Here is a 23,936-nt window from a genome sequence, read left to right on the forward strand (position 1 = left end):
GAGTGTTCCTGAAAAAAACGGACCCAAGAGCACATACTGTAAAGCAGATTTTTACAGCTTAATGTGTACATATAATTTATTCACTCAATGTGGCCTCCCGAGTCAAAATATTTGCCCAGTACTGACCAAGAGCATGTTTATGAGCACCAAGCGTGTGAGAAATCTTTCCTCCCCCTCACTTGTTTGAGGTTGGAGGCTCTAAAACTCTCGCTTTTGAAGTTGTACGGGAAGAAAAAAAATCTCCTTTTCTCATTGACGGACAGATTCTGTTCAGAACTTTTATGGACAGAATTTCTAGGCGCAGTCAAGGCGTTGAGGGGTTCCGGTTTGGTGACCGCAGGATTAGGTCTCTGCTTTTTGCGGATGATGTGGTCCTGTTGGCTTCGTCTGACCGGGATCTTCAGCTCTCACTGGATCGGTTCGCAGCCGAGTGTGAAGCGACCGGAATGAGAATCAGCACCTCCAAGTCCGAGTCCATGGTTCTCGCCCGGAAAAGGGTGGAATGCCATCCCCGGGTTGGGGAGGAGACCCTGCCCCAAGTGGAGGAGTTCAAGTACCTAGGAGTCGTGTTCACGAGTGGGGGAAGAGTGGATCGTGAGATCGACAGGCGGATCGGTGCGGCGTCTTCAGTAATGCGGACATTGTACCGATCCGTTGTGGTGAAGAAGGAGCTGAGCCGGAAGGCAAACCTCTCAATTTACCGGTCGATCGACGTTCCCATCCTCACCTATGGTCATGAGCTTTGGGTCATGACCGAAAGGATAAGATCACGGGTACAAGCGGCCGAAATGAGTTTCCTCCGCCGTGTGGCGGGGCTCTCCCTTAGAGATAGGGTGAGAAGCTCTGTCATCCGAGAGGAACTCAAAGTAAAGCCGCTGCTCCTTCACATCGAGAGGAGCCAGATGAGGTGGTTCGGGCATCTGGTCAGGATGCCACCCGAACGCCTCCCTAGGGAGGTGTTTAGGGCACGTCCAACCGGTAGGAGGCCACGGGGAAGACCCAGGACACGTTGGGAAGACTATGGCTCCCGGCTGGCCTGGGAACGCCTCGGGATCCCCCGGGAAGAGCTGGATGAAGTGGCTGGGGAGAGGGAAGTCTGGGTTTCCCTGCTTAGGCTGTTGCCCCCGCGACCCGACCTCGGATAAGCGGAAGAAGATGGATGGATGGATGGATGGATGGATGGATGGATGGACAGATGTTGTTTTTTTAAAGGCTTAGCACACATCTTAAAACAAAGCCTGACATTCTGACATTAATCCAGTCAGCTGAACATATGGGAGCTATAGGTTTTGATTTTTTTCAGTTAACTCAGCAGGGGGGTTTTCAAAAGTGCGGAACTTTTTTTTGGGCCCTCGGTACTTCATAAAAATTAAGTGAATTCATTATTAACAAGATGCTCTTAGCTATGCTGTCAAATTAATCACACTTTTACTAAAGGGAGTCAAAAAAAATATATTCATCAGCCACTAAGGCAAATCATATTGTTAATGTACGGACTTACTTTGGAAAAAAATAGTTTGGGATACTTCCCTTGTTGCCTTCTTTGTATTTGACTTTATTACGTGTTTGGGTAGAATTTTATTAAACAAAACAAGTTTTCTCTTTCATAATATAGAAATGTATCCCATCTGACACCGGCTTGTCCTTGTCGTCTTTGTTGCAGCGTTGTAGCGTGCAAGGACGGCGTGGCGAAGTTGGTAGAGTGGCTGTGCCAGCAATCTGAGGGTTACAGGTTCAATCCCCACCTTCTGCCATCCTAGCCACGTCCGTTGTGTCCTTGGGCAAGACACATCACCCTTGCTCCTGATGGGTCCTGGTGAGCGCCTTGCATGGCAGCTCCTACCGTCAGTGTGTGAATGTGTGTGTGAACGGGCGAATGTGGAAATACTGTCAAAGCGCTTTGGGCTCCTTAAAAAAGGGGTAGAAAAGCGCTATACAAGTACAACCCATTTAACATTTACCATTTAAGGACGAGAGTGGAAGAAGTGTAAAAATATGGTGCTAACTGTTTCAATGACATTCAGACTTTACTTAAATCAATAACGGAGTAGCATCTCCTAATCCGTGGCTCACGAGTGCAACAGCGCCGAAAATGTGTACCGTGAAAAGCCATCCGACCGTAACTCTCTACTAACTAATGTTCCGTGGGTGGATTATACAAACCCACTCCACTGGTAGTTTTTAGCGCTTCCATAGCGAGATATAAGTTAGTACTTTACGCTATTTTTTATTAGAAATGGCAACAGCAGAGGGTGAATGTCACATAACAAGAAGATAGTAAAAAAGAATAAACTTATCGACTACGGCATCTCACGGACTACAAAGGCAGACGTGCGCAACTTTTCAGGAGATATGCAGATTGTGAAGATCTCAAATACACATCAGCAGGTACCAGAAGGTAAGAAAAGTCGGTTTTGCATAATATTGTGATACAAAACGCCAGATAGTAGTATGTCTGCTAATGGGTGCCATTTCACGGTCCTTATACACACACCATAGCAATGGGCCGACAACCCATCGAGCGGCGCGGCTTCAAAGTCATACTACAACATTTTGACAGATGTTTGAGTGCCGTGTGTAAGGTTCCTTATTTTCAATGGAACATTTAAAGTGTTGGTGTTGTTTATTGCGTCATATTGGGCAGCATGGCGTTGTGGGTAGAGCGACCGGCCAGAAACCTGAGGGTTGCAGGTTCGCATCCCACCTATTGACATCCAAAAAAAATCGCTGCCGTTGTGTCCTTGGGCAGGACACTTCACCCTTTGCCCCTGGTGCCGCTCACACTCGTGAATGAATGATAGCTGGTGGTCGGAGGGGCCGTAGGCATAAACTGGCAGCCACGCTTCCGTCAGTCTACCCAAGGGCAGCTGTGGCTACTGATGTAGCTTACCACCACCAGGTGTGAATGAATGTTGAGTCCCACTTCTCTGTGAGCGCTTTGAGTGTTTAGAAAAGCGCGATATAAATCTAAGTTAATATTATTATTATTATTATATTGCAGTCTACACGTATCTCTTATGTGTGACTACCATCTACTGGTCACATTTGTCATTACACCATGTACCAAATAAAATTGTTTCGAGGTCGGTAAGCACAACCAGAATTATTCCATACATTAGGCACACCAGGTCATAATTCGCACTGTCACTGTCGATTTTTGAGAAAACTAAAGGATTTTAAGTGTGCCTTTTAGTTCGAAAAATACAATATTTAGAATTGCTGAAATGTACTATGAGGCCGTTAAAACTAGAAAAGCAATACAGAAACGATGGAGAAGTTGTCAAACTTGTCTCACCTTGAGCTCTCGCAGACTGTGTGAGCATCACCGGAACGCGAACTTGTCCACCAACTGGGCCGGTGGTTTTCATACCCTGAAGCAAGACGAAGAGACAGCTGTCACTCACAAGAGTCATTACTGGAGGAAACATGAAACAACAATGTTAAAAACTACTGTCGTGTGAATTGAATCCACTTGAATGCTGGGGTGTTTTTTTGTTCTCCTGCAGAATAGCAAGAATTTATTAAAAGTCCACCTGTTATTCTTGATTAAAAAAAAAGTAAGCCGTCTATTTGAGAAGTGGCATTTATTTGTTTCAAGTGACTGGCAGCCATGATTCATGTGGCAGGGCGTCTATTCTAGCACCAGACGGGCACTAATTGAGAAAATACTGTCATTCAACACGGTAGTGTTTTTGGAGTTCAAACTGTGTTCAAACATCAAAGAGCAGTTCTAGCGTTGATTTGAGTAAATGTTAGCCGACAAGTCAGCATGTACCGTTCAGTACAGTGGTACCTCCATTTTCATACGCCCCCCCAACCCTTATTGAGTATGGCTGAAAGATAGGTGTTGGCCAAAGAATTTTCATAAGGAAGGTGAATAACTATTCAAACTTGTGTAGAATAGGGCTAAAATCATTGTGCTTAAAAAACACACGGCATGTGTGTGGCCTCTGCTAGCCCGTGCTCAGACTGTTGTGTTTTTTTTCTAACAAACATTTTTTCAGGGAGGGGGGCCTGCCAAAAATGTAATCTCGCCATGGGAGCGCGCACGCTTGTTAAAGCTGCAAATTGATTGATTGATTGATTGAAATTTTTATTAGTAGATTGCACAGTTCAGTACATATTCCGTACAATTGACCATTAATTGATTAACGTGGACCCCGACTTAAACAAGTTGAAAAACTTATTTGGGTGTTACCATTTAGTGGTCAATTGTACGGAATATGTACTGAACTGTACAATCTATTAATAAAAGTATCTATCAATCAATCAATCAATCAATCAAAAACCACTAGATGGTAACACCCGAATAAGTTTTTCAACTTGTTTTAAGTCGGGGCCCACGTAAATCAATTCATGCAATGCTGTGGCTTCGTCTGTCCACAACTGATTACTACTTGTAAAATATACACTTTATATTCGTGGTTATCGTAAAGGATATGTTTTCGAAATTAGTCAAACCTTTTATCGTGTCCGAAAAATGAAAGATGTTCGGCTGGCCAACTCAAAATCTTTGGCGGGCCGGATGACTTGAGTGACTTAGGGGAACACAACTTGAAATAGGTTATTATAAATTATGCGTGAAAGGGCTAATTTCAATTATGTAAGCAAGTAATTCACCGGCCATTTTTATCGCATTAATGAGATTGTAAATGACGATGTTGATTAGCTAAAACCTCTAACCTCTAAAACCGCTACATACAGTATTAATAGAGTGTTTGGATGTATTTACCATGAATTGATTAACGTGGACCCCGACTTAAACAAGTTGAAAAACTTATTCGGGTGTTACCATTTAGTGGTCAATTGTATGGAATATGTACTGTACTGTGCAATCTACTAATAAAAGTATCAATCAATCAATCAATTCATTAAATCCTATTCTTGGTTGCCAAACAAGGATTCAAAGTTTTGATATTCACAAATCTCTGTGATGATACGCTTCCCGGATCATGTTTTTGTGTTAAAGACTCCCTTAGTTCTGTTTCAACACCCCTGGGTTTTTGTTTTCTTGGTTGCCATGGGTGCTGATTATTTTCACTTGCCTCTGATTAGTGCTCCCCTGCTCCTGGGCACTAGTCAGAAAGCTATTTATTACTGCCTTTCGCCATGCTCTGTCTGGCTGTTTTGTTTGGTCCTGCAACAAGTTACGGTATAGCTCGGTTGGTTAAGTGGCCGTGCCAGCAACTTGAGGGTTCCAGGTTCGAACCCTGCTTCCGCCATCCTAATCACTGCCGTTGTGTCCTTGGGCAAGACACTTTACCCACCTGCTCCCAGTGCCACCCACACTGGTTTAAATGTAACTTAGATAATAGGTTTCACAATGTAAAGCGCTTTGAGTAACCAGAGAAAAAGCGCTATATAAATATAATTCACTTCACACTTCACTTCACGTTGGTACACCTTTTGATTACTGTTCCTGAGCTAAGCTCTGCCATTTGTTTGTTTTACGCAACATTAACCATTGGTGATTTTTGCATTTGTGTTTTCGAAACTTAGCCTTTCCGTAGCTTTGCCATAGCTCCCCGTGCAATCTGCCCGCTTTTCTTGTGTTTGTTTGTATTTTCCTGTCATTATTGTATTATGAACTGATTAATGGAAAATAAATAATTTTCCTACCTGCACCCTGACTCCGGAGTTCCATCTGCATCGAGGGCAAACGATCTACGCTTAACCATGCAACCCGAGCGTAACAATCTCATCCATCTATCCATCCATTTTCTACCGCCTATTCCCTTTGGGGTGGCGGGGGGCGCTGGTGCCTATCTCAGCTACAATCGGGCGGAAGGCGGTGTACATCCTGGACAAGTCGCCAGCGCATCGCAGGGCCAACACAGACAGACAGACAACATTCACACTCACATTCACACGCTAGGGCCAATTTAGTGTTGCCAATCAACCTATCCCCAGGTGCATGTCTTTGGAGGTGGGAGGAAGCCGGAGTACCCGGAGGGAACCCACGCATTCACGGGCAGGACATGCAAACTCCACACAGAAAGATCCCGAGCCCGGGATTGAACCCTGACTACTCAGGACCTTCGTATTGTGAGGAAGACGCACTAACCCCTCTACCACCGTGCTGCCGTAACAATCTCATATGTCCATAAATTACTTGAATAACCTTAGGAAATGCACGGATGAGATGTGTCAATATCAAAATATTATTTTTGAATTACTAAATTGTCATTCGGGGTTGATTTCAGCTTTGTAAAGGGTATTTCAATAAGTAAACCGTACAGTATGTACTTTATTACCATATATTATAATAAAAGAATGAGTACATCCAAACACTTGATTAATATTTTTTATGTGCATGAACAAAGAGGGCAGGTTTGTGCATCTGCCTCACAATACGAAGGTCCTGGGTTCGATCCTGCGCTCGGGATCTTTCTGTATGGAGTTTGCATGTCCTCCCCGTGACTGCTTGGGTTCCCTCCGGGTACTCCGGTTTCCTCCGACCTCCAAAAACATGCACCTGGGGATAGGTTGATTGGCAACACTAAATTGGCCCTAGTGTGTGAATGTGAGTGTGGATGTTGCCTGTCTATCTGCGTTGGCCCTGCGAGGAGGAGGCGACTTGTCCAGGGAACTCCCCGCCTTCCGCCCGATTGTAGCGGAGATAGGCTCCAGCGTCACCCACGACCCCGAAGGGAATGAGCGGTCGAAAATGGATGGATGAACAAAGAACAGTTAATATTGTATGTAGTTTTTAAACAAGAAAGAGGTTTCACATCAACGACGGATCAACAACAGTCCTTATCTCATTAACACCATAGAAATGGCCAACTCTTTCACATATTGGACATAGCCTGAATAATTTCAAACACATATCGTTACCCAGCCATCCGTCCCTTTTGAGGTCGCGGGGGGGTGCTGGAGCCTATCTCAGCTGCATTCGGGCAGAAGGCAGCGTACACCCTGGACAAGTCGCAGGGCCAACACAGATAGACAGACAACATTCATCGTTACCATAACCGCAAATATAAAGTGTATGTTCTACATGTCGTAATGAGTTGTGGACAGACAAAGCCAAAAAGTGGTACGCGCTCCCGTGGCGTGGCGGCAGGAATCCATTTTTGGCAGAGAATCAGTTTTTGGCCCAACACCGGAAGCAGCAAATAATAGATTTAACTTACAGTTGTGTAAAAGTCACGATCGATGACTCGCCTGCTGATGTCATCATAGCAGTAAAAATGAAATGTGTCCTCAGGGTTTCCCACACATTCATTTATTTGTGGCGGCCCGCCACGAAAGAATTACGGCCGCCAGAAATAAAAAATATTAAAAATAAATAGATAAATGAATAAATGTTTTCTTTCTTTTTTTTTCCGGCTTTTGACTCGTTCGAATGCTCATAAAAGCAATGGGACTCGGTCTGTGAATGGAGCTTGTAGTTACATATTATATAAATATGTAAATATTATATAAATCCATCCATCCATTTTCTACCGCTTATTCCCTTTTGGGGTCGCGGGGGGCGCTGGCGCCTATCTCAGCTACAATCGGGCGGAAGGCAGGGTACACCCTGGACAAGTCGCCACCTCATCGCAGGGCCCACACAGATAGACAGACAACATTCACACTCACATTCACACACTAGGGCCAATTTGGTGTTGCCAATCAACCTATCCCCAGGTGCATGTCTTTGGAAGTGGGAGGAAGCCGGAGTACCCGGAGGGAACCCACGCATTCACGGGGAGAACATGCAAACTCCACACAGAAAGATCCCGAGCCTGGATTTGAACCCAGGACTGCAGGAACTTCGTATTGTGAGGCAGACGCTCTAACCCCTCTGCCACCGTGAAGCCTATTATATAAATATGTATATAAATATGTACGGCATAGCTCGGTTGGTAGAGTGGCTGTGCCAGCAACTTGAGGGTTGCAGGTTCGATTCCCGCTTGTGCCATCCTAGTTACTGCCGTTGTGTCCTTGGGTAAGACACTTTACCCACCTGCTCCCAGTGCCACCCACACTGGTTTAAATGTAACTTAGATATTGGGTGTCACTATGTAAAGCGCTTTGAGTCACTTGAGAAAAGCGCTATATAAACATAATTCACTTCACTTCACTACATAAAGTGTTGTAATTATATTCCAACTTCGCGTTCTTCTCGGTCATTGCCGCCGCTGCCACATAACCCCCCCCGTTCAAATTATAAAACATTCTCATGCATTTTAATCCAACTATCTGTTTATCGCACCTGTCCAAGATGTCGCATTAATTGTAAGAAGTATAATATGTATTATTGGTTAATTTTAGAATAACAATGTTATTAAAAAGACTTATTATACTCTAAAAATGTTGGTCTTACTTAAAAATGCATGCATTTAGTTGTATTCAGTGTTAAAAAATACTATATGGCTCTCACGGAAATACATTTTGAAATATTTGGCTTTCATGGCTCTCTCAGTCAAAAAGGTTCCCGACCCCTGGGTTAGTGCATGTGCCTCACAATACGAAGGTCCTGAGTAGTCCTGAGTTCAATCCCAGGCTTGGGATCTTTTCTGTAGGGAGTTTGCATGTTCTCCCCGTGACTGAGTGGGTTCCCTACGGATACTTTGGCTTCCTCCCACCTCCAACATATCCCACCTGGGGATTTATTGATTGGCAACACTAAATTGGCTCTAGTGTGTGAATGTTGTCTATCTGTGCTGGCCCTGCGATGAGGTGGCGACTTGTCCAGAGTGTACGCCGCCTTCTGCACAAATTCCGCTGAGATAGGCTGCAGCACCCCCCGCCGCACCAATGGATGGATAGATTTAATTTCTCATTTATTTTAAACGCATTTAAGTCTCACCTTAAAACTCATTTGTATGCTCTAGCCTTTAAATAGACTCCCTTTTTAGACCAGTTGATCTGCCGTTTCTTTTCTTTTTCTTCTATGTCCCACTCTCCCTTATGGAGGGGGTCCGGTCCGATCCGGTGGCCATGTACTGCTTGCCTGTGTATCGGCTGGGGACATCTCTGCGCTGCTGATCCGCCTCCGCTTGGGATGGTTTCCTGCTGGCTCCGCTGTGAACGGGACTCTCGCTGCTGTGTTGGATCCGCTTTGGACTGGACTCTCGCGACTGTGTTGGATCCATTATGGATTGAACTTTCACAGTATCATGTTAGACCCGCTCGACATCCATTGCTTTCCTCCTCTCCAAGGTTCTCATAGTCATCATTGTCACCGACGTCCTACTGGGTCATTATTGTCACCGACGTCCCACTGGGTGTGAGTTTTCCTTGCCCTTATGTGGGCCTACCGAGGATGTCGTAGTGGTTTGTGCAGCCCTTTGAGACACTAGTGATTTAGGGCTATATAAGTAAACATTGATTGATTGATTGAAACATTGGCATAATAAAAAAGCTGGCTAAGGTCTCCCAAAAACGTATTAACTAAGACCCTAACTATGAGTTTTTACTTCTAAACTAAAGGCATGCTTGGATGTCCCAATTTTTTTTTGTCCACAAAGTGAATGATTGGAATGAAATTCGGATTTGGTTTACACACATTTCTGAATGTGTGACCTACATTGGCTTGCAACAACAAATTATATAAAAGTAACAAGAAATAAAGTGTGCAAAAACGTACAAGAAGCGGGGCAGTGAACCGGGGGTCCGCGCTGGGCTATTAGAGTCACTTCCTTCCTGTGTAGCCGCCACAGGTCGGGCCTGGGGCTCAGCATTCATTCCTTACCAGTTTGCTTCTTGCTGCATATTTTTTTTTGCCTTGTTTTCCGTTCCCTGACACGTGCTATATTATTGTTCAAGGGGTGAGGGGGAGAAAAATGAAAAAAAAAGCAAGACAAAGCCCCCCCCAGATGCACTGCAGGGCCCTGCACGAGTGGAAGGAATTCATTGGGCAAAGACAGCAGACACCTCTGGCCACTCAGCGACACACTTTATGGAACAAAATAACGCAGGTGGAAAGTTTGGAAATTATTGTAAAACAATTTGTAGATGCTTCAAATGGCACTTTTGACTTTACTAGAAAAACTCACAATCAGTCACAAGTATAGTTATTTTTCAGTGAGATATAAGAACTTGTTTTAGGCAATAGATCTTCTGAGGGAAAAAAAACCCATCCATCCATTTTCTACCGCTTATTCCCTTTCGGGGTCGCGGGGGGCGCTGGCGCCTATCTCAGCTACAATCGGGCGGAAGGCAGGGTACACCCTGGACAAGTCGCCACCTCATCGCAGGGCCAACACAGATAGACAGACAACATTCACACTCACATTCACACACTAGGGCCAATTTAGTGTTGCCAATCAACCTATCCCCAGGTGCATGTCTTTGGAAGTGGGAGGAAGCCGGAGTACCCGGAGGGAACCCACGCATTCACGGGAAGAACATGCAAACTCCACACAGAAAGATCCCGAGCCTGGATTTGAACCCAGGACTGCAGGAACTTCGTATTGTGAGGCAGACGCACTAACCCCTCTGCCATTTTGTTATAAGACATAAAACTTCACAACACCAGTAAGTTAATCGCATAAGTTTTAGTTGCTCATTTCAAGATCACTTAAGTTTTTAAAGCTGTCTTATTTGAAAAATTCAACTTGTTCCATTGGCAGATTTTTCTTGCTCAATACAAGCAAAAATGAAATTTTTTCAAGTCTTTATCTTATTGTACAGTGGAACTTCAATTAACAAACCGCCCTATTTGCAAACTTTCAAATTACGGACCTTCAAAATGCGCCGAATATGCCTCTGCGAACTAACCAAGTCATTGCCTACAATCGCTCCACTCCTTAATTTTGTGTCCTGCTGGCAGCCATTTTGGGTTCGCTCGAATTAAAGAGCTTTAGGGTGCCAGGTTCGTCCCACAGAGAGTTTTTAATTGTGGTGAGAATGGACTATTCTGGAAAAAAAAAAAACTGCCAAAGTGGACTTCATTCACAGAGGAGGAAAACACTAACTCTCTCAATCTGCTTGTTTCGCTCCTCTCATTAGGAGAAGCTCGCGAAAGGACTTTTGCTAATTGTATACGGGAAGTGGATTTAATTTTTTTTTAAATGTTTATTATTGTAGCAATATGATTGTTAAAGTTAAGGATTTTGGTGATTTCTGATCGTTTCTAAGAGCACCAAAGGGACTTCTGTGTGTGTGTGCTTGCTTGCAGCACATACAGGTCGATTCAGCTCATTGTTGTTATTTTAGATTGTTAGTCAATAGATAGTTAATTCATCACATTTTTGATGTACATTACTGTATAGCACTTTATAATGTGTTCAAAGTGTACAAATCCTAACTAAAATACAGACTTTTGTCGAGGCCGGAACGCCATCCATCCATCCATCCATCCATTTTCTACCGCTTATTCCCTTTCGGGGTCGCGGGGGGCGCTGGCGCCTATCTCAGCTACAATCGGGCGGAAGGCAGGGTACACCCTGGACAAGTCGCCACCTCATCGCAGGGCCAACACAGATAGACAGACAACATTCACACTCACATTCACACACTAGGGCCAATTTAGTGTTGCCAATCAACCTATCCCCAGGTGCATGTCTTTGGAGGTGGGAGGAAGCCGGAGTACCCGGAGGGAACCCACGCATTCACGGGGAGAACATGCAAACTCCACACAGAAAGATCCCGAGCCTGGATTTGAACCCAGGACTGCAGGACCTTCATATTGTGAGGCAGACGCACTAACCCCTCTGCCACCGTGAAGCCCAGGCCGGAACGCATTATTTATATTTATATTGTTTCTTAAAGAGAAATGTGCTTCAATATAGAATTTACAAACCGTGTTCATGAACCAATTCAGTTCGTGAATCGAGGTTCCACTATAGTTACTTTTGGTAATAATTCTATAAAGTACTTGAATAGTGTGATTGATTGATTGATTGATTGAAACTTTTATTAGTAGATTGCACAGTACAGTACATATTCCGTACAATTGACCACTAAATGGTAACACCCGAATAGGTTTTTCAACTTGTTTAAGTCGGGGTCCACGTTAATCAATTCATGGTAGAAAGATGTTAGTCCAGAAAATGCTTTGATTTGTGATTATTTGAATAAACACTCCACAAAAAATAAACGCCACCCAACCCCGCCCAAAAAAACATCCCCTTTTTTGCACCCTCGGGATATTGTAAAAATATCTAGCCGTCTGTAATTTCTGTACCACTGTACTTAAGTGTTTTCCCCCATCCATAAGGGCTATGAAATGGCCAAGAAGCACAATACAAATAAACTGCTTGTGCATGCGTCCTAAGTACTTAATAAGTATTGACAAGTTTTAGAGCACAACAAAATAATTGACAGCAAACAATGAACTGACCAGCCAACTATACACTACTGACATCTAATGTAGTGGTCTTGCAACTGTAATTTTTTTCTCCTGTACTACCATGAGCTAATGCAACGAAATTTCGTTCTTATCTGTACTGTAAATTTCAAATTTGAATGACAATAAAAAGGAAGTCTAAGTCTAAGTCTAAGTCAAATTGAGACTCAGAAATGGGATAATGAAACAAGATATAATAACTCGACATCAGTAATCAATCAGCTCATTTTTGCAATGAAAATATTCCCAGGTACCTGGAATTGGAACCGTATCGGTCGGTTCAAATGTGAACAGTATCTATCCCTGCTAGTACAGGCTGACATTTGCAAAACTGAACTTTGATATTAGACTCCAGTTCTTATTTTGTAATTGTACCTGGAATTGGAACCGTATCAGTCAGTTCAAATGTGAACAGTACCCATCCCTGCTAGTACTGGCTGTCATGCAAAACTGAGCTTTGATATTAGACTCCAGTCCTTATTTTGTAATTGTATTGGTATTAAGTAGTATAGTAAAGGACAGTAGTATACCATCAACTCTGGACTGTAATCCGCAATTTTTTTCCTACGCTATGAACCATGCAGCTTATAAAACGGTGCGGCTAATTAATGGATATTCCTTCGCTGACAGCCATAATGCATATTGATTGATTGATTGATTGAAACTTTTATTGGTAGATTGCACAGTACAGTACATATTCCGTACAATTGACCTCTAAATGGTAACACCCGAATAAGTTTTTCAACTTTTTTAAGTAGGGGTCCACGTAAATCAATTCATGGTATATAGTTTAAGAAGTAGCTAAAACACTGCCTACGGATGGACGTTCCCCCTTAGCTAGCTAGCCATGTCTTAAAGCACCTCTTCCTGAGTGTGTTTCAGTGTTATAACTTCACCTTTATCTTTAGTTTTTAGGCCAAAATGTGTCCGTTCTCCCTTTTCTGTCTACAAACCTTCCTTGTTTGTAAGTACACTGTGTATGTGCGCTGCCGAACATGCTCCTCTGCTATGTCTTGATGTGACGACGCACCATCATGCCCGGGAACCGGTACTTTTCAAACAGAGTATAGTACTGTTTTTGATTCATTCGTACCGCGATACTAAACCAGACAACCCTAGACTGAGCTTTCAAACAGAAGTAGAAATGTTGTTCCGTCTTCTAGTCATCCATAGTGGTTCTACCTGTATGGATTCTTTATCCATCACTCCAGGTCACTTTTCTAAGTTTTAGAATATAACTACATCAATTCCTACTAACTAAACCATTCCATGTTTTATGCATATTCGTGCGTGCTATCGTAATGTAATGACGCTAGAGTTGTTAGCATTAGCCAATATGCTAACATGTTTACGAGTGCCTGTGTTAGTATTATTAACTAAAAAAGGCATTATTTTTGTATTGTTTCAGTATCCTAAATTCACCGTGGACTATTTGAGCCTGTTTAGCTGTTTGGAGAGCTTGCTTTCACAGCGAGTGGGTCCATGAGTTTTGTTTGATCAGCCGTTTTACAGACACCATTTGGAAACAATTAAGCTATGTAATTAAACATTTGCAAAATATTTCTGTGTAAATAATTCATTTCACAACATATATATGTATATATATATATATATACATATATATGTATATATATACATACATACATACATACATACATATATATATATATATATATATATATATATATATATATATATATATATATATAATATATGTGTGTAGGTGTGGGAAAAATGTCATCTCTACAGAACTGTTTCATGAGGGGTTCCCTCAATCATCAGGAGATTTTAATGGAAGCATTCACATACAATGGTTTATATAGGGCACAGAGTGGGTGGGTACGGGCAGGCGTAGGGGTGTGGTGATTGGCTCATGTGTTACCTAGGAGGTGTTTCCGTCTGTGGCGGCATGCTGAAATGATTTCACTGCGCTTGTTGAGGGAAGACAGGTCTGGATGATATATAATAAACAGTTTCTCTTTTAAGCATGGGTTGCATCTTTTATTACCACTGTTGTAAGGTGTGCTGTATGCAAGAATTTGCCATGTTATTGAATATTCAACATTATTGTCCTTGAGGTTCCAAATGTGCTTGCTGAGTTCTGTAGAATTCCGCAAAGTCTGGTTTCTAAAGGAGGCCTTGTGATTATTCCATCTGGTTTTAAACGCTCCATCGGTTAATCCTACGTACGTGTCGGATGTGTAAATGTCCGTGCGTGTTACCTTTGCTTGGTAAACGACTGATTTGTAAGCACCCCTCATTGAGAGGGCAATCGTGATTTTTCCCACACCTACATATTGCGCTCTACCACGGTATCGAGCACTATTCTTTGGATAATCCAATCAAGACACATACATATATATATATATATATATACATATACACACATCTGCGGCTTATACTCCGGTGCGGCTAAAATATGAAAAAAAAATTTTCTTTTGAAATTTAGTTGGTGCGGCTTAAAATCCTGAAGGAATCAATGAAGTACTATCCTTCTATATATCTATCTATCTATCTATCGGTGCGCTCTGTAGTCCGGAAAACACGGTAGTTCCTTCATATTTCTGGGCAGTAGTTTCCATTCAATTAAAATATGTAAAATTGCATTCAGAGTATACTGTACTGACTTGGAGTCAAGTGTCTTCCATCTTACCCTAAGAAAATGCTTCCCGCGGTACAGTGGTCGCAAAAAGCGGATTTTATTTGGCCTGATTCAACAAAACTGTTGGCGAGCCAGAGGCTTTCATTTACTAATGTTTTGTGTGATAGCTTATGTTGTGTATTTGCGTTGGTGTGTATGTGAAAGAGTGTGAGCGAGAGAAAAGGCAAAGAGAACGAGAGAGCGGGAGGGACCAGAGGCATGTTCTGGACATAGACTGCGGCCGCCACATTGCTTTAAAATTGACCCGGGGCTGACCTAGTTACCTCGCTTCACCCTCCGCCGGTTAATGGAGAGAGGGAGGAAGATGGGCGAGTGATGCAGGGGACGATACACTCCCAGTGTGTGTGTGTGTGTGTGTGTGTGTGTGTGTATGTGTGTGTGTGTGTGCAGAGAAATGAAAATTGGAGAAAGACTGAAGAGCACCCTGTGGCTCTCTAGTACTCATCTGCCTGGACTAGACCAGTCTGACCTCACCTGACCCATCCGCCCCACACCCAGACGCCTGTGCAATTGCTTAATGAGCACGTGCACGTACTCACACACCCGTGGTTAAGTGCTGGTGTGAGTTGAATGAAGTATAAAAAAAACTTTTGCTAGTTTACTTCACTAGCCGCTGCAGCTTAGCTCATAAACTTTCAGACCATCAGTTTTCTACCGCTTATTCCCTTTGGGGTCACGGGGGACGCTGGTGCCTTTCTCAGTTACATTCGGGCGGAAGGCGGAGTACACCCTGGACAAGTCGCCACCTCATCGCAAAGCACCTTGGGGATAGGTTGATTGGCAACACTAAATTGGCCCTAGTGTGGGAATTATATTTTTGTGAATTATATTTATATAGCACTTTTCTCTAGCGACTCAAAGCGCTTTACATAGTGAAACCCAATATCTAAGTTACATTTAAACCAGTGTGGGTGGCACTGGGAGCAGGTGGGTAAAGTGTCTTGCCCAAGGACACAACGGCAGTGACTAGGGTGGCGGAAGCGGGAATCGAACCTGCAACCCTCAAGTCTCAAGTTGCTGGCACGGCTGCTCTACCAACCGAGCTATGGCGTGAACTTTTAGACAGTAAAGAAAAATAGGCAGAAATACTCAGAACCATTGCTCAATGCTGTTTTTTTCCTTGTCCCAAAACTGTTTTTAATGGATAGATGTTGTCCCAATGTCCCAAAAGGGACGGCGTGGCGCAGTGGGAAAGTGGCCGTGCGCAACCCGAGGGTCACTGGTTCAAATCCCACCTAGAACCAACCTCGTCACGTCCGTTGTGTCCTGAGCAAGACACTTCACCCTTGCTCCTGATGGGTGCTGGTTGGCCCCTTGCATGGCAGCTCCCTCCATCAGTGTGTGAATGTGTGTGTGAATGGGTAAATGTGGAAGTAGTGTCAAAGCGCTTTGAGTACCTTGAAGGTAGAAAAGCGCTATACAAGTACAACCCATTTATCATTTAATGCTGTTGTTGTTTTTTCTTCTCCCAATGCAGTTTTTTCATCTGTTACTGTATGTTTTGTTTTTTACACAAACATTTCTGTTCCAATGCTTTTTTAAATTATTTATTTACTTCTTTTTTTTTTCAAGTTTTATTGGTCACATGCGGAGTACACCACAGTGAAATGCTTTTTTCCATGCTCTTCAGATATCGCGTACAGTGGGATCCAAACATTAGTTGCAGGATCTAATACACTATAAATATCAAAAATACAAAAATTTGAAGAGCTCTGATGTGCATTAATTACAAGACAATAAGTTGCACTTATAAGTTAGCCGTTATTGTAGAAGTATCAGTACAAGTAGAAGTACAGTAGTCCAATACAGTATAAGTGCAAGATCAAATAGTATAACAGTATATACAGTATAGGAAGTTTTGTCCCAATGGTGTAGTTCTTTTTCTTGTCCCAATGCAGTTATTCTTTATTTTCTTATCCAATACTGTACATTTTTTATAAAAACATTTATGTTCCAATACTTCTTTTAAATTATTTTTCTTTTTGTCCCAATGGTGTAGTTTTTTTATTATTATTTATTTCTTGTCCCAATGCTGTTTTTAATTTATTTTTTTCTTGTCCTAATACTTTTTTTTCCCTTTCTTCTGGCATGTATGTTTTCTTTTGTTTTTATTATTGTCCCACTGCTGTTTTTTTTTCTAGTCCCAATGCTGTTTTTAATTACTACTGTTTTCTTGTACTTATTTTCCTTTCTTCTGATATGTTTTTTTTTTGTTGTTATTATTGTCACAATGTTGTTTTTAATTACTATTTTTGTCGTGTCCCAATGTTGTTTTTAATCCATCCATCCATTTCCTCCCGCCTATCTCAGCTACAATCGGACGGAAGGCGGGGTACACCCTGTACAAGTCGCCACCTCATCTATTTTTTTCTTTGTCCCAAAACTGTTTTTTGATGGATAGGTTTTGTCCCATCGTTGTTTTTAATTACTATTTTTTTCTTGTCCCAATGCTGTTTTTAATCCATCCATCCATTTCCTACCGCCTATCTCAGCTACAATCGGACGGAAGGCGGTGTACACCCTGGACAAGTCGCCAACTCATCGCAGGGCCAACACAGACAGACAGACAACATTCACACTCACATTCACACACTAGGGCCAATTTAGTGTTGCCAATCAACCTATCCCCAGGTGCATGTCTTTGGAGGTGGGAGGAAGCCGGAGTACCCGGAGGGAACCCACGCATTCACGGGGAGAACATGCAAACTCCACACAGAAAGATCCCGAGCCTGGATTTGAACCCAGGACTGCAGGACCTTCGTATTGTGAGGCAGACGCACTAACCCCTCTGCCACCGTGAAGCCCGCTGTTTTTAATGTATTTGTTTATTTTGCCAATGCTGTTTTTTATATATTTTTTTCCTTGTCCCAAAACTGTTTTTTGATGAATAGGTTTTGTCCCAATGTTGTTTTTGATTACTATTTTTGTCTTGTCCCAATGCTGTTTTTGATGTATTTGTTTATTTTGCCAATGCTGTTTTTTATCTATTTTTTTCCTTGTCCCAAAACTGTTTTTTGATGGATAGGTTTTGTCCCAATGTTGTTTTTTTCTTATTTCAGTGCAGTTTTTTTATACTAACATTTCTGATCCAATGCTTTTTTTAATTTGTTTTCTTTTTGTCCCAATTGTGTAGTTTTTGTTCTTGTCCCAATACAGTGATTTCAACTTTCTTATCTAATACTGTACATGTGTTTTAATAAAAACATTTATGTTCCAATACTTCTTTTAAATATTTTTGTCCCAATAGTGTAATTTTTTTAATGATTTTTTTCTTGTCCCAATGCCGTTTATTAATTTATTTTTTTCTTGTCCTAATTTTTTTCCCCCCCTTTCTTGTTGCATGTACGGTATGTTTTGTGTTGTTTTTATTATTGTCCCACTGCGGGGGGTTTTCTAGTCCCAATGCTGTTTTTAATTACTATTTTTGTCTTGTCCCAAAGCTGTTTTTTTTATATCTTTTTTGTTTTGCCAATGCTGTTTTTTATAAATGTTTTCCTTGTCCCAATACTGTAGATTAAAAATGAATTGTGATTGTGAGTGTGAATGTTGTCTGTCCACAACTCATTACGACATGTAGAACATACACTTTATATTTGTGGTTATGGTAACGATGAATGTTGTCTGTCTATCTGTGTTGCCCCTGCGATGAGGTGGCGACTTGTCCAGCGTGTACGCCGCCTTCCGCCCGATTGTAGTTGAGATAGGCGCCAGCGCCCCCCGCGACCCCAAAAGGGAAAAAGCGGTAGAAATGGATGGATGGATGGATATTTTACTCCCGATGTTTGTTTTAATTATAATTTTCCTTGTCCCCAATTACGCATGAAGCCTGAGTACCCGTATTTTTGGTACCGGTTCCTAATTGGTTCGGTCCAAGAGATAAGATTCTGTACAAATGATAAGGCGAGCGGTATTTTTAGTTTTTTCGGCTGATAGCCGTAATTATGACAAGCTGTCACATTCACTTCAAAATGCCGCTGCTACGCATAAAAAAAAAGCACAAGTAGGATCTGATGATCAGCTTGGATTAAGGACAAATAAGGAAGCAACACCACACAAAAGTTTGTAACACTACATTATTTCCTCCACAAAAGTCCCTCAAAGTCACAAAGGCTAATAATACGAGTGTCCGTTTGAAGTGAATGTGCTTTACTCGCTACCACGCTTTATCAACCATCATCGTAGTGATCCAGTAATCCACAGGCCAATAGTAACTTACTCCAAAAAAGAAATATTTAAGTAATATAACAATCCATAAAGTTGCTCTGAAGCAAGATGGCATCTACTGGCAGGTCTCTGGTCGCCGTCTGACACCTTGATGCACACCCGCCTAACATGCTGATTGACTGCATTGATGTAATTACATAATTTATAGATAAAAAGTCTGTTCTCTGTCGACATAAATGTTATTTCCAGCTGAGTGTAATTGTAATGAATAGAAACAGTGTTGGAGATGTGTGCACTTTACAAGATGATGACATAACACCTTCTACTGCACGCATAGTTGACTTGTTTAAGACTTAAAAAGCAGGTGTTGATAAAAAAAAAAATGAGTTCCCTTCTGTGAGATGTTGCATGATGTTGGTGGTGTACAACCACTTGTGCTAATAAAAATGGTGAAACACGAATTTTTATTTACATCAATTACATATACAATAGTACCGAAAAGAGTACAGATGAATACTGGTATCAAAAAGGAATATCAATATTGGTATCGATAAAATCCTAATGATATACATCTTTAGTCCCAATACTGTTTTTTTCTTTTTCTGATGCTATTTTTTATCATTTTTTTATCGCAATGTTGTTGTTTTTATTTATGGAATGCTGTAGTTTGCTTTTATTTTTTATTCTTGTCTCAGTTTTTTCTCGTCCCAATGCTATTTTATTTTCTTGTCCAACTAATGTTTTTTGTTTCTTGTACCAATGCTGTTTTGGGTATTATTCTTTTCTGTTTTATATTTATTTTGTTTTCTTGTCATAATTTTTTATCTTTATATAAAAATGCTGGGAGTTTTTTTAAATTACAATTTTTTCTTGTCCCAAAGATGTTTATTTTGTCCCAATGCTGTTTTTATATTATGGTCCAAATGCTTCTCTGTTGTTATTTTTGTTTGTCGTAATGCTGTTTTTATGTCCCGATCCATTTTATGTTTTTGAATAAGATTAAATGTCCCAATGCGGTTTTTTTTATTATTTTTCTTGACCCAATGCTGTTTTTATGTCCGAATGCAGTTTGTTTGTTTTTTTTTATAAAAAGAATAAATGTCCTAATGCTGTTTGTTTTATTTGTTTTCTTGACCCATTGCTGTTTTTTGTGTATTTTTCTTGTCCAAACGCTGTGTTTTGTTTTGTTTTTTTTTCCTTCTCCAAATGCTGTTTTTTTATGTCTCAATGCAGTTTTATTAATTTAAAAAAATATTGTCCCAATGTTGTTTGCTTTCTAGTTCTAGTGCTGTTTTTATGCTTTTTCCTTATTACAATTCTTATTTTTATTTTCTCATCCCAAGGTTTTTTTTTGTACAAAAAAATGTTGTCTCCCAATGCTTTTTTTTAATAGTTTTTTTCTTGCTCTACTAGTTGTTTATTTTTGTATTTTTTCTTGTCCAATGCTGTAATTGTTTTTATTATTTTGGATTCTCTTTATTTGTCTTTTTTTTTCTTTACAGATATTGCTCGCCATGATAAAAAAAAATGGACTCAAGCCTTGGCAACACGACATCACTCGGGGCAACACTCACTCATGACAGCAGCATGTTACGTGATTCAATCAAAAATCAAAACGCAAGAAAGATGGATGCACATGAAGAAAACAGAGAAAAGATTTTTGCCAAAAATTAAAACTGTGAAAATATATTGACAAATAGGAGACTTATTATCTTTACTTAAAGAAGAGCATGCACTTGGTCACATTTCCTCCTTATGCTTTATTTAAGATCGAGGAAGAAATTTGAGCCAGCTTGAAAAATGTCTCAACCATAAGCGCAGAAACAGTGCCCATAATGTATAACTTAATTTGCGAGAAAAAAAAAACAGGTTTTCTCACTAAGAAGCCTTATATCATATATTTCATATCCTACCATTATGTATTAATATCAAGCATGCTATCAACATGTTGGATGTTAGAGTAGATAGCGCAGTGGTCACTTAACACTTGAGGTTCAAAGTACATGGGTTCGAGTAAGAGCCCCTTTTATCTTTTTTTTTTTTGACGGTTTGTGATAAAAATAGATTAATAAAATTGCGAATTTTTTTACCATTTTTAAGGGAAATTTCCTATACTTTGAAATGCAAATGTTAACAGGCATAGCAGCCTTATTCTAAAATAGAAAAAAAATCATGTTTGTCCTCAAAATTCTCCAGACAATACCCTAAAATGACAATGTGAAAACAGGTTTTTAATTTTTCAAGTTTAAAAAAAAATCACATGTACATAAGTATTTGCAGCCTTCTCTCAACACTTTGTTGGTTTTTGAATACGATGCCATAAGAACCTCTCATGCTCCATCAGGCTAGATGGAAAGTGTTAAGTTTTCCTCCAGGATGTCTCTGTGTATTGCTGCATTCATCTTAAGTCTAGTCAGGGAGGTGACCAAGAACCCGATGGTCCCTCTGTCAGAGCTACAGCATTCCTCTGATGAGATAGAACATTCCAGAACGACAACCATCTCTGCAGCAAACCACTAATCAGACCTGTATGCTAGAGTGGCCAGACGGAAGCCATTTCTTAGTAATAAGGTTGCCAAAATGCAACTGAAAGACATTAAAACCTATTAGAAACAACATTCTCCGAAGTCACCAGGCTAATATCATCTCTACAGTGAAGCATGGTGGTGGCAGCATCATTTTTAGACCAGTTGATCTGCCGCTTCTTTTCTTTCTCCTATGTCCCCCCCCTCCCTTGTGGAGGGGGCCCGGTCCGATGACCATGGATGAAGTACTGACTGTCCAGAGTCGAGACCCAGGATGGACCGCTCGTCGGGACCCAGGATGGACCGCTCGCCTGTATCGGTTGGGGACATCTCTACGCTGCTGATCCGCTTGAGATGGTTTCCTGTGGACGGGACTCTCACTGCTGTCTTGGAGCCACTATGGATTGAACTTTCACAGTATCATGTTAGACCCGCTCGACATCCATTGCTTTCGGTCCCCTAGAGGGGGGGGTTGCCCACATCTGAGGTCCTCTCCAAGGTTTCTCATAGTCAGCATTGTCACTGGCGTCCCACTGGATGTGAATTCTCTCTGCCCACTGGGTGTGAGTTTTCCTTGCCCTTTTGTGGGTTCTTCCGAGGATGTTGTAGTCGTAATGATTTGTGCAGTCCTTTGAGACATTTGTGATTTGGGGCTATATAAATAAACATTGATTGATTGATCATTGATTGATGCTGTGGGCATGTTTTTTCAGCAGCAGGAAGTGGGAGACAAGCCAGGATAAAGGGAAAGATGAATGCAGCGATGTACAGAGACAACCTGGATGAAAACCCTTTCCATCCAACCTGATGGAGCTTGAAAGGTGCTGCAAAGAGGAATGGGCCAAACTGCCCAAAAATAGGTGTGCAAAGCTTGTGGCTTGAGGCTGTAATTGCTGTCAGAGGTGCATCAACAAAGTATTGAGCAAAGGTTGTGAATACTTATATACATGTAATTTTTTGTGTTTTTTTTTTTTTTAATATAAATTTGTTTTGGTTTCCGTTTTTTTTCGAAATTGCATGCAATTACAAGCCATACATCACATAGTTCACATATTTACATTTCTCTTTATGACTTGTTCAACAAGGAGTAGGAAGAAGCCAAGCTTGTTTAATCCTACTCCTTTTCCATTTCATAGCAATTTAACATATTTACTTTGTGTCCTTATTTTGTAACAAAATTGGACATCAATGAAATACAACAGATCTCTTATAAATAGTTAAATCCATTAAGAGATAAATAGTATTTTATTTTCAATAAAGTTTGATATGTTCATCAAAATTCTTCTTTGTAAACACTTGTAGTTTGAACATTAAACTACAAGTTAAACTGGACCATATCAGTACATTGTTTAACTCCTTTGCTTAATAAATTCCACAATTAATTCCACATACTGATATACTAAAGGTTGTAAGTCGTGTACGTGCATACATATGTTTGAAATTTGATTTTTCTCTAAGCCTATATTTCTACTCTTTTGTTGAGAGGAATTGTTGTTAAAAGTTAAAGTACCCATGTGTGTCACTCACACAGTAGGTGTGGCGAAATTATTCCCTGCATTTGAACCACTAACCTTGATCACCCCCTGGGAGGTGAGGGGAGCAGTGAGCAGCAGTGTTGGCCCCGCCCGGGAATCATTTTTGGTGATTTAACCCCCAATTCCAACCCTTGATGCTGAGTGTCAAGCAGGGAGGTAATGGGTCCCATTTTTATAGTCTTTGGTATGACTCGGCCGGGGTTTGAACTCAAGACCTACCGATCTCAGGGCGGACATGTAAATTCTTGGGTAGCAGGTTACAGTTTGCTTTGTACATAATTTTAGCTGTTTGCAAATTCATCAAATCATTGAATTTGATTATTTTTGATTCAATAAATAAACTATTTGTATGTTCTTCCATCCATCCATCCATCCATCTTCTTCCGCTTATCCGAGTTTGGGTCGCGGGGGCAGCAGCCTAAGCAGGGAAGCCCAGACTTCCCTCTCCCCAACCACTTCTTCCAGCTCCTCCTGTGGGTTCCCAAGGGGTTCCCAGGCCAGCCGGGAGACATAGTCTTCCCAACGTGTCCTGGGTCTTCCCCGTGGCCTCCTACTGGTTGGACATGCCCTAAAAACCCCCCTGGTGAGGCGTTTGGGTGGCATCCTGACCAGATGCCCGAGCCACCTCATCTGGCTCCTCTCGATGTGGAGGAGCAGCGGCTTTACTTTAAGTTCCTCCCGGATGACAGAGCTTCTCACCCTATCTCTAAGGGAGAGCCCCGCCACACGGCGGAGGAAACTCATTTCTGCCGCTTGTACCCGTGATC

At 41.4% G+C, this 23,936-nt stretch overlaps 1 protein-coding gene across 3 annotated transcripts in view; it reads right to left on the reverse strand.

Moving 5' to 3' along the window:
* The window catches only part of LOC133536309 (transcription initiation factor TFIID subunit 4-like), a 307,989-nt gene that overhangs the window by 219,649 nt on the left and 64,404 nt on the right, over positions 1 to 23,936 (reverse strand). For all 3 annotated transcript variants that reach the window (XM_061876744.1, XM_061876737.1, XM_061876752.1), the window contains one exon: positions 3,296 to 3,371. In XM_061876744.1, coding sequence (XP_061732728.1) covers positions 3,296 to 3,371 — 76 coding nt within the window. The remainder of the gene's footprint in view (positions 1 to 3,295; positions 3,372 to 23,936) is intronic.

The sequence above is a fragment of the Nerophis ophidion genome, linkage group LG02 (genome assembly GCF_033978795.1).
Source record: "Nerophis ophidion isolate RoL-2023_Sa linkage group LG02, RoL_Noph_v1.0, whole genome shotgun sequence".
Taxonomy (NCBI): Eukaryota; Metazoa; Chordata; class Actinopteri; order Syngnathiformes; family Syngnathidae; genus Nerophis; species Nerophis ophidion.